We start from the raw sequence: 12,074 nt of genomic DNA, 5'->3' as shown, positions 1-12,074 counted from the left end.
CATTTGCAACCACAGAAGCCTAGAACTCCTCCTCAGTGGTTGTCCAGGTGTCCTGGTGGTTTTCCTGACCCTTCATCTCCTTGCTTGGTCACTCAGTTTTTAAGAACTGCACGTCCAGACAGATTTACCTACAGTACCACACGGTTTGTATTTATTGATGTAAAGAGTTGTCTGAAGAAAACTGGCTGTAAAAGTGATGACTTCCTTGTGTTGCACTAAAGGCTGCACTTACTTATGCAACTCATCATTTTGGCTTTGACTTTATTTTCTTTATTTCTACCTTTTTGTAACATGCAGCACCTATTTCATGTCCATCAGCCAAGGAAGTAAAATCTGATTCTCAGCCTGGTTTCTACATTGTTCTTTGTGCATTTTTTCTAATGTAAGTAACAAGGTTCAGTGTGCTTCGTTTGTTATAAAGTCGGCGGAGGCGTTCCTCTGATTTTAGGTTACATAAGTAACCTTCACTGTATTTGTGTGTTGTCAGTATTCTGGATTTTGCTGACAACCTAATTACACTTTACTGTGTATGTGTTACAACATGAATATTTAGTCAAATCAACATAATAATAATCCTGGAATGAATTGGTAATATGTGCCACAAAGGTTTCCGGCGTTCCCGTGTGTCAGCGTCAGTCTTTAGGCCTTGTTGCTTGCTGTGTTAGTCTTGTGGAGTCTAATTCAAGAAGCCGGCCCAGAGTGGACGAAACAAAGTCTATCAATAGACGGGAGGTTCTTTTAATTTTGCTTTGGTGGTGAGATCTTAAATCTTTTTAGACATATAAGCAACTATTTTTGGTCATTTGAGGATCAAGGTCATAAAGGTTCCGATGGAAAATTACAGACTTTCCCCTGTCCTCCGGTACACACACCATATTTTTATCTCTTGCAGCCTTGGAAGAGTCATGGGATTATAGGATTTAAAAATATGAGAGAGGACAACCAGCTTCTCATGAAAATCCAGAAAAATAATGACTGCACTAGGACAGGCGTGGTGTCCAAGCGGTTAGTGCTCGATTCCAGATCAAAAGGTTCCCAGTTCCCTGCCCGTTCTCCATGTGATATGGAGTTTCATCAGGAAGGACATGCGGTGCAAAACATGCCAAATGAATACGCAGATCCATCTCAGATCCGTTGTAACCTCAAACAAACAAAGGGAGAAGGTGACGGGACTTCATATGACTGCACTACTCGCAACCTTGACCTTTGACCTGTATGCTAAATCTTTGACTCATTTGCTCAAAAATGTCCTCATGGTATATTGCGCTCACTCACTCACCCAGGTGACAGTTCTGAAAAGCTTTTGTGCAAAAAGTAATCTGAATAAATTTCTTTAGGTTTTGAGAAGATTCTTTTTCTATTTTCTAACATTTGCCAAATAAATAAATGAATGGTTTAAATGATTAACTGATTAATTATACAACAGCAATTAGTTAATATAAAAAGACACCACTGGATGCTTTATAAATATAGTAATATGACAACTAACCATTCAGTTGTATCTTTGTACAAAAACCACCACAACAGAGTTTAAATTAAACAATCATAATGCGTTTTTAGCGCAGACTCTCAGCTTTAGTCAAAAGGGACTAAAAAAAAGAAACATTCAGATTAACCATTTCAGAATTACTCCCAATTTTTTTTTAAATATACACAGTCCCTTTGTTTTCAGAGTCCATAAATAATTAAATGATAACTAAATGTAAGATTATTCTTTATACGTCATCACTCTAACAGACACAACTCAGGGGATGGATACAAGAACATTCTCAAGTTGTCTTAAACTTCATTTACTTCATTCATTAATTATATCTAAACATCACATACTGAATGAGCAGCAATATGGATTTAGGAAAAACCGTACTACTTCACTGGCAGTAACTGATTTTGTGCAACATATCACAAATGCAATTGAAAGCAAACAATACACCGTAGGGGTTTATCGACTTACAGAAAGCTTTTGATACTACTGATCATACCATATTATTGGATAAATTATGGAAGTACAGCATCAGGGCACATGATAGCCAACTACTTGTACAATAGGTATCAGTATGCTCACTTGGGTGGGATGAATTCAGAACTTTTGATGTGCACTTGTGGGGTGCCCCAGGGCTCAGTCCTTAGACCTTTGCTGTTTCTTTTATATATTAATGACATATGTTTGGTTTCCAAGTTTGTGAGTTGTATTTTATTTGCTGATGATAAAACTGCGTTTTGTAGTGGGGATTACTTGGGGCAGGTTCTGGACACGATAGGAGAAGGAACTACATAAGTTTAAGGAATGGTTTGATTCTAACAAATTGTCGTTTCACTTCAGTAAAACAAAGTATAATATTTAGTAATAAGCCCAGGAACACATGTAGAAACTTACAAATGTGTGATGTTGAAATTGAACTCATCAATAAAACTAAATTTCTTGGGGTCTTTATTGACAATAATGTAAGTTGGAAAACACAAATTATGTTAAATCTAAAATGTCAAAGATCATTGCCATTTTGTATGTAGCACAAGATGTCCTCCCCCAACGCTCATTAGTTACCTTATATAATTCACTACTTATTCCATACATAACCTACTGTATTGAAGTTTGTGGAACCACCTACAAAACTGACACAAATCCTATATTTTTACTTCAAAAGAAAGCTATAAGAATTATTAGTAAGAAACCTTATCGTGAGCCAACTAATCCTTTGTTTGTCCGTTTGCATATTTTAAAATTTTGGGACTTGATTGATTACATCATAATATAAAAAATTATGTTCAAAGTGAAAAATAGGCTTCTGCCACAACACGTCCAGGATTTGTTTAAAATGAGGTACTCCAGTTTACGAGGAACACTGTTATTTCAGAAATCCAAGATCTGAACTACTGTAAAAAGTCATTACATTTCTGTTAAAGGTGTAAATATTTGTAATAATTGCCCGGATAATATAAAAGTTTGGTTGGTTGTAAAAGGCTCTATAAAAATTATTTGATTACTTGTTATGGCATGTTAAATTAGATTTATTGATTCTGCTTATTGATTTTGTGCACTGCTGCTTGCATGTTTGTGTTTTGTTTGTTTTTTTATTCAAATTCATGGATCAATGTATACTTTGTATTAGTTATGATGAGTATATGTATAATTTTATATACATATGTATAATTTTTTAGTTTTGGTTAAAGGGGTAGGCGTTTACAAGCTTTTGCTTCTGCCTACACCCTTTCGGGCACATGGGTGCATTGTTGGACTATGTTCTTTATCTCTTTCATTTTAAGTTTTTTTGTTGTTCTCAACCTGTGTGTGCTGAATAAAATTAATTCATTCATTCAATTAATGAATATGAACAGGATGGTACTGTGTGAACAATCTGTCCACAGGAGGCAGGAGGAAGCCACCAGGACTCTCAGTCATCTCTGGAGGACTTACAGGCTTCTGTGACTGAGATCACAGCTTCACGGTGGAGTGGAACAGAAACATTTTTATCAGATTTAGGTTAAGTTAGGTTAGTTTCCCATCTGCCTGCAGCAGAAATTTAATATCTTTTTCAGAAAGTCTTTAGTTACAGTCCAAGGGGTGAAATATGAGGTGCAAAACTACAAAAAGTCACAGTCCAAATACTTATGGACCTGGCTGTGTTAACAGACTGACACTTATATCCAGATGTTTGATGACAGAGTTCTACCGGTGATTCACTCAAATGTAAACAAATGTCGTCTCAGAGGTGCATGCTGGGATCTGCTCACTGACCGGCTCCACATAAGCTCCTCCCCCTCCTCCTCTCTCAGAGTTTCTCTTTCAGACTGTGATTTGTCTCAGACCTTCTGCCAACGTGAGCACAGGCCAGATCACACGCATTTACCTCTGGACTCACGGCCTCTCTGGTTCTGTGAAGCCCTCGCAGACGAGCGTGTGCTGATAAACGCTTCGACACACATATCAAACCATCCTCTGTGGTACACAAACACGCGCACTTCCTGGATGGATTCCAGCTACGCTTGTGCAGAAGGGTCAACGTCTTATGACGAACTCAAAAGCCTCTTCTGTCATCCCCCTCAGCACATACAGGAACGCTCATACTGCTCGCCATCTGCCGTCGCCTACCAAATACTTTGCACTTCTATGAAAAGTACGTATATTCAACTTACAGTGCTAAGTCAAGGTCAGCCCCCCCCCCCCCCCCCCCCCCCCTTTGGGTTCAACTGCACCGCTCAGGTTCAGAATTGTAGTACGGCCAGTTCTGCCTCACCCACCCATCAGGTCGCTGATGGTCTCCGAGCCCTGGCTGTGCTCCCTCCTCTCAGCCTCCAGCGCGGCCTGCAGACTGATGCATTCCTTCTCCAGGCTCAGCTTGCTGCGCTCCAGCAGGCAGCACTTGTCCTGCGCTTCGCGCACGTTGGCCTCCAGCTGCTGCAGCTGCTTGCTGCTCTCCGTCTGGGATTTACGGAGCCTCGTTGCCGCCTCAGACTCCGCTCGCAGCAGCGTGTTGGCTTCCTCCAGCTGATGGTAGACAATAACGGCACTTCATGTAAAAATGGACACTTTTTTAAATGAGTTTTATCTCTTCTTTGAGGGGCAGACAATATCTAACTATCGTGGTCTAGCAAACTTTTCAGATGACATTGTGATCTGTAGTGAGAGTAGAGAGCAGGTTGGGACTAGCGTGGAGGTGTGGAGATACGCTCTGGAGAGAAAAAGTCAGTAGGAGCAAGACTGAGTCCATGTGTGAAAGAGAGGAAGCGTGGTGCAGTAGTGAGGTTTCACAGAGTACAGGTGGTGAAAGTAGAGGAATTTAAATACGTGGGGCAAACTATTCCAAGTAATGAAGAGCATTAGGGTTACTGCCACTTACAAGTGACATTGAAGGCAGCGCCATGATATGAGAGCTACTGGGCATGCTCACAACGGCACATGCTCACAATGGCACTTTTTTTTTTTTTTACAAATTCAGAACCCATGTCGTAAATCCACTAAAACAAAAAGAGGAAAAAAAAGAAGCACAAATATAACAGGTCAAAGGTTATGTTTTTTATTTTATTTTTGCGTCACCAACTGCTTTTGTATTTGTTCAGTAAAATCTGGCTCACATTTGGTGCCGACAGAGTAAGATGGCGTTGGTGGGTTAGTGACTGACCTGCCTCTGCAGATGAATGTTCTTCTCATTGGAAATGTGGGAATTCTGGTTTCTTTTCTTTAAGTCGTCCAGCTGATCTCGAAGACTGTTGACTGCACAACACAGAAGGCGACAGATTGCAAATGCATGATGAATTCTGTCTCACAGCATGTATTCAGGTCGAATCCCACTTGGCAAAATACCCACAACAACACGGGGCAGGAGTAAAAAATATATGAACATAAAACCTGCCACAGCTGAAGGAAGAACAGATACAAACTGTAAGCAAAGATTTTAAACATTTTCTTATCAGCAATCACTTACACAATGATGAGAACATTTCTGCTACACATTAGTGTGTGTGTGTGTTACAATCCTACCCAGTGCTAATAATCACTAGCTTCATAGTTCCACTTTTTTTACTGCCTATCGAACGTTATGAGAATCTCTGAAATCTGTCATTACTTATCGTCTTCACAATGTCACACAAACGTGTGAAAGTACGACCATGACATTCATACAGATGGCAACAACAACAAACACTGTAGTACATTTCTACTTCAAATATACAATTGTTCTCGACATCAATGGCCAATGTGACCATGCAACATGAACTGAGGGCTTCTGACGAAACATCTATATGATGCATCACAATTGCTGCCCTTAACAACACAACATTTTTTTATTTATCAGTGTTAGATTTGTTAGTGTTACAGTAGTACTGTGCTATTACTGCATTCTACTGTGCTTTTTGTTTTTTGTTTTTCCCTTGGAAATACATCTGAAGAAAACAGGGTTGTCCTGTATTCAAAGTCTAGACTTTTGCATGTCAATACATCTGAAACAGTAGGAGGCACCAAATATCCATGACAAAAATGTGTCCCCCAGGACTGAAGTAGTCGGTAGTGGGGGTTTCCAATATGAGATGCATGTCTGGAAAGCCTTTAAAAACAGCGTGATATAGACAGTTCAAGTCATGTTCACAGCAGCAGTAAAACAGCACCCTGCATCACAAACCGCAGCATCACCACAATTACGTTCCAAAATCTGACAGACACTGAAAAAGTTAAGAGTTTTTGGGTGAAGTGTGTCATCTCCTCTGTAAATCCGAGTCATCACCTCCAAAGAAAAGTGCAAAAGCTTCATTATCAGAGAGAACTGCATTCATTTCACTCTGTCACCCATCAGATGTTTCTCCTCATTCTAATATGTATGTCACATGCCAAGAAATGCTGAGTGAGGAGTTTTCCAGAAATGCATCTGTTAACTTGCTCAGGGAGAGCAATAAAAAAAAACATCAGAGACCACTCATTATGAGCACATGTGTGCAGACAGACTTACAATACTTTGATGTTGTGTTGCTAACTGGGACATTAAAAAACATGCAACATGTCCTTTAAGCTCATGGTGATAAACGTAGCAGAATCAAACAACTCCCATACAGCCAAAAAAAAAAAAAAAAAAGTGTGACAGTGTAATGTCAAAAGATGGAGAGAACAAAAAGACTTAAATGATTACAGTGTTCCTAAAGTGTCTGTTTCTAAGACTGACAGATGAGTGTGTCAATACACAGCTAAAAAGAAAAAGAAATGAGGCGCTGCCTATAAAATGTGCTTTCACTGGCATTAATTTCAAGTAAAAACATTTTCTATATTAAAGCCAAAAAATATTATATATATATATATATATATATATATATATATATATATATATATATATATATATATATATATATATATATATATAAGAAAACTTGTCTTCAGAAAGTCTTATTTCCAAAAATATGTGAGTGTCACCATATAACTGGAGTTGTGATATTTGGAACAGTACAGCATTTATTTTGCAGTGATAATTTTTTTTATGATGTTATAATAGAGAGGGAGACTTTCTGCATTGCAATGCAGTGATTCTGAATTAATTCCCAAATGTCAATAGTCAATTTTACAAATGTCAACTGTGGGAATTAAAAACACAGGTGTTCGCCACTTTTCATGTTCCTTGCGTAAACCTGTGTTCCTACTTTTACTCGTCATTTTTTTAAATCCAAAATGTTCTTTTTATGCCAGTACATTTTACATTTGCTTCGTTACAGCCACTGTCTTTGTAAAAATGGATTGGACACGGTGCACGTACAGGTGCCGAGTACATGTGTGAAGAAATGGGAGAAAAAAACAAAAAGAAAAAGAAGTTACATGAGGCAGTGCTTGTTTGGGGCTATAGAAAATATCAAGTTTTATCTTCACCCTCCATCAGCACGTTAAAGGTGCAGCTGATGGCTCATCTGAAAGCAGATTAATTCTGTTGTTTCATAAAGAGCTAATATAATCCAAATGGATTATCTGACTAATCACTGCAGATCACCTAAAATGGTGTCCACCACTATTTCCATTTCGATGTGTGTTGTGGCACATTGTGGTGATGTGCACACAGTTTGCCCACTGGACCCAAAGTGCAATGAAAAGGAAAATACTTGTGTACAAGATGAGAACAGATGCCAGGTGTGATGTTTTCTACAAACCATCAACAACACGTGTTCCTTTTTTAATTATTCTGACACAAAGTGCATTAGTGCAGCACAGCCAGTGTGCACAGAGATGATGTGAATATAAAGACAGGGAGAAGCTGCCGATACGAGTCTGAAGTGTTTTTGTTGGAGTGGTAATAATCCAAACACAGAGCCAGTCTCAACCCACACTTACACAGACGGTTTTTTTTTTGGGGGGGGGGGGGGGGGGGGGACACGGCCAACAGACCCCCCCCCCTTGGGTTATAGAATTCACACATAGGTGCAAATATGGCTAAGCTGGTATATAATATATTGGAAATAATTAATTGTTTTGTAATTGAATTACAGCCCCTCTGAATGGTAATTGTACTGAATCATGAGGTGCCTAAAGATTCCTAACCTAATGTGTAAATGTGAAACCAGTACATAAATGTAACATTTCATACCACAAACTCCACGTATGATGCAACAGGCCTTTGTACCTTCATTTTCCAGGCAGCGTTTCCTGTCAGCCTCGTTCTCGGCCTTACGGTGGCTCTCCAGGCTCTTGTGCTGCAGCAGGGCCTTCTCCCTCTCCAGCTGCCTCAGATTCAACTCTAGATTCTTTCTGCTGTTCACCTAAAAATCAACCATTAGAATATTCGGTCAATACATTCTGCAGGGCTGGTTTCAGTGCTGCAATTCTGTAAATAGACTTTTGGGATAAGAGTCCTGAGAATCTAAGGAGGGACCAACACTAATGCAGACTTTGAATATATGGCTGCTTGAGTTCATCAGAGCTTCCAGGGAGCCTGACTGGATCTGTCCCAAGGCACATTTTGTTACAAAACCATCAACTAACAGAAATATGACAAAATTCAAAAATATTCCAGTGATCTCTACCAGCAGACTGTGTCCCTGGAGCAGACATCTGGACAACTGTTTCAGAGAGACAAGCCTACCTCTTCCTCAAGTTCTTTGGAGATTTTGTCTAGACGACTCGTGGCGGCTCTGCAGAAATAGAAAAGCGACAGGATGCTTGTATGAACTTTTTGACCTTCATGCAGATGGTGTGCAGTGGTGAGCATCGTTTCATGAAGACGTACGGGTACAGTACACCTGTCAGGTCCACCAGTGTTCAACATGACGTCGGTACAGCTGTTATACCTGTATTTTTGCTGTAGATCATCTATGACCTGCTTGTCATTATTCGTCTGGACTTCCAGGTGGTGAAGTTTCTTCTGCAGTGCTGCCGACTGTAGAGGAAAAAGTAATTATCACACTTTTAACTATCACTCAGCCTACTGAGGCCCTTCGACCTGACCCTTAACCCCGGATGTTACTGCATGAAGCAGGTCCGAGCGGACCACGCCCCCTAGATAGGACACTAGTCCAATGCAGGTTACTTCCCTAACCAAGGCTGGTTCCCATTTACAGCTGGGTGGACTAAGATGATCCAGGTGAGGTTTCTTGTCAAGACAACGACAGGTAGCATGAAGTGAAACCCCGTCAATATACAGGTAGCCTAACTGCTATCCCACAGGGCCACCTACTCTGATACTTGGCACACTACGAATAAACAAGCAAATACTCATCTAGTTTCTACTGTTCACTCTGTGTCCATTTTTGCCAGTTTGGGGGGAATCACTTTAGTCCAACTGTAATCGAACGCTGATTAGCCCTGAGCTCAGCCGCTTACACTAAAAGCTGCTTAAGTGCTTTCCGTGTGGCTAAGAACACAGACGTCTGGAAATCCTCTTTTGTGCGTTTTAAACGTGATCCTACATTACATTTAAAAACCCTGTAACAATAATAATGCAGATGTTTCAGTGCCACAGTATGTGGTGACATCATTCTCGTGGGGCTTAAGACATGATGACACAGTCACATGGTAAATAAAGGATATAAAAAGCACCTACCTCTCCTTTTGAATTCTCATGAATAACTGCTGAATTATTCGATGCATTTAGAAGCCTAAGAAGATGAAGTAAGAAAAGTCAAACCATAAACAAACAGTATGTGGGCGGGGGCGGGGGTATGTGGGGTATAAAAGAGTTGGATGTGTATTCTGTAGATTCGGACTGAACAGAGATGGGACTTACTGGTCTTCTTTGAAGTACGTGAAGCCAACAAAGGGTAACTGATTTCCAGCAAAGGCCTTCGGTGTGGGGAAAGTTTCAACATCTCCTTTGTCATCTTCTATCTCATCGAAGTTACTGGTGTCGATGTCACTGCTCAGCTCTGGGACAACTGGAGCAACCGCTGAGGACACACAAAACATCCGGCATTGGAATCTGTTAGGTTTGTAGAAAACAGTCTATCAGGTATCAGCAGAAACTTGACGTTTCCACAAGTTTTAAGGGTCTTTTTCTTGTCTGTTCCTGCATTTCCAATAGCTCAGGTCCGGTTTGGGAGAGTGTGCCGGTGCTGCGTGCTGCCACATTCATCATTAAACCATGTTCTAACCACACAGAGACAGACCTTCAGATGGTCTCTGACATCATGTCAAAGCCATAAAACAATGTTGGACCACTGTTTGGAAGTTCACACAAAGGAGATGTGTGTAATTCTGAAATTAATCCAAGTATAAGTCGATCCGATTCAAAACTTGGCAGACTAGGACGGGACAGGACACATTAATATGGCTGAAGCGTTATGGCCCAGTGGGACCACTATCATTTACCTTTTTTACTCTCCACACTTTCTGAGATGCCATTACTCTTTTAGAAGTTCCTGTCATGCGTGTAATGTTTGCCATCTTCCCTGGCTGCAGGCAGTAACTTAAACGTAACACGGCTGATGGGAACTCACTGAATTTACCTTCACATTAAGAGCATTTAATGTCAAAGCAGAAGCTGCATTCTAAAGACTTACTGTGAAAGTCACTGTGCCAATGTGACACCTTGATTATATTTATCTGTACTTAAACAATTTGACTTACAGTTTCTCAAAAATAAGCAAATATTACAACTGAAGCTGTTTACCAACACTGCATGTCCAAAATAGATCCTTGGTTTATGTGCAGGAGCTGATACGGACTCATTCTCCAAGAAATAAATTAAAAAAAAGGTGCTGGAATGAAAATACAGAAGCATTCCACAATTTGGATAAACTTTCTGCAAGTAAAGAAGCCAAGAGGCATCTTTCCGTTCTAAAGCTGCTGTTTTTCCACTGACAAAATGTGAATACAGAGCCTTCTGTTGGCAGAGTTTAGCTGCTAAATAAACTGGAGTGGAAATTTAAAACAAGCGTTTTCAGTCAATCTGTTGGCCAAGTTACCGGCATAATGTGGTGTCAACATGAGACTATCCAGGTGGTACAATACAAAGCTGTATTCTCTGCTCCATTTGTAAATTTGCAAAAAAGTGATGCGGAACATTGCAATGTATCACAGTAAGTATCACAGCGTTGCTCCTGTATCGTGATACTGTAGTACGTGCTGTATGTAGTGTGAGGACCTCGTCAATACCCAGCATGAGGTATGACACTAGTAAAGGCTGAAATATTGTTAGAACTGTTACAGACCAGTCTCCTGTCCAGGGTGTACCCCTCTCAAACCCAGTGACCGCCAGCATCGGCTCCAGCCCACATGACAGTTAATAGGGTTGTAAAAAGGAATAGTTTGCACCATGTGTCATACTTAGTTGTCATGTTACGAGGTAACATGCCATAGAATCCAATAGACGTAGACATCGTTTGACCTTTACCTTACAGACCAAGCATTCAACACAGTCAGAACGATTCAATTTGTTAATCCTATCAACGCAACCAATAGTTTGCACCACTTTTTACAAAAATTAGAGCAACTTTAACTTTTGACCCCTGTACAAACTCAAACTGACTTTGATTTGATTTTGGTGCTTGTAACCAGATTTGAACAACTGCTACAGTTATCTGCTCCACTACTGGAAGCATAATCCATTATTTCCACTTAATGTATCATTACTGGAAGAAATACACAACTCATAACTTTTAATGTCCACAACAAAGTAACCGGTTAGGAAAACAACTGTGCAGTCCCAAAAAAATATAACAATAAACTCAGAAAACAAAACAACCCTTCTTCTTCTTTGGAGATTATTGGTGGCTTGCAAACGAGCACAGTGCATAACTGCCAACAACTGTTTGGGCGTGGAACTGAATGAATGGAATCTGATGTATGCTACCAAAAACAACCTGGAAATGTTCACCACGTGGGCAAAAACCTGGATTTCTGGTCATTTCCGGAAGAGTTTCATCACTGGCATATGTACCACATCTCCACAGACAACGTCTCTCACCAACAACTTTCACATGTGCACTCTGGATGCAAAACATTACAGCTGCTTGCCAGGGAACAGGATGTGACAAGAGGAATGGAGAGAAAGCTGTCATGGCTATGCATACTCTTTAGCCAGAGTAATATTCCTGTCCTGGACAGATTCATGTCAGAACAGCAGGAGCATGAACAGAGAGATATGATGATTATTCATGTACCACTCTGCAGCCACTGT

At 40.2% G+C, this 12,074-nt stretch overlaps 1 protein-coding gene across 1 annotated transcript in view; it reads right to left on the bottom strand.

The window, feature by feature from the left end:
• Positions 1 to 12,074, bottom strand: part of rock2a (rho-associated, coiled-coil containing protein kinase 2a) — a 69,434-nt gene that overhangs the window by 28,895 nt on the left and 28,465 nt on the right. Inside the window, exons 9-15 of the mRNA XM_034195023.1 lie at positions 9,684 to 9,843; positions 9,501 to 9,555; positions 8,749 to 8,837; positions 8,544 to 8,592; positions 8,085 to 8,220; positions 5,118 to 5,209; positions 4,237 to 4,483 (exon numbers count right to left, since the gene is read on the bottom strand). Of these exons, the coding sequence (XP_034050914.1) occupies positions 4,237 to 4,483; positions 5,118 to 5,209; positions 8,085 to 8,220; positions 8,544 to 8,592; positions 8,749 to 8,837; positions 9,501 to 9,555; positions 9,684 to 9,843 (828 nt within the window). The remainder of the gene's footprint in view (positions 1 to 4,236; positions 4,484 to 5,117; positions 5,210 to 8,084; positions 8,221 to 8,543; positions 8,593 to 8,748; positions 8,838 to 9,500; positions 9,556 to 9,683; positions 9,844 to 12,074) is intronic.

This window comes from Thalassophryne amazonica, chromosome 19 (genome assembly GCF_902500255.1).
Source record: "Thalassophryne amazonica chromosome 19, fThaAma1.1, whole genome shotgun sequence".
NCBI classification, from domain to species: Eukaryota; Metazoa; Chordata; class Actinopteri; order Batrachoidiformes; family Batrachoididae; genus Thalassophryne; species Thalassophryne amazonica.
This window is presented reverse-complemented; position numbering and strand designations above follow the sequence as displayed.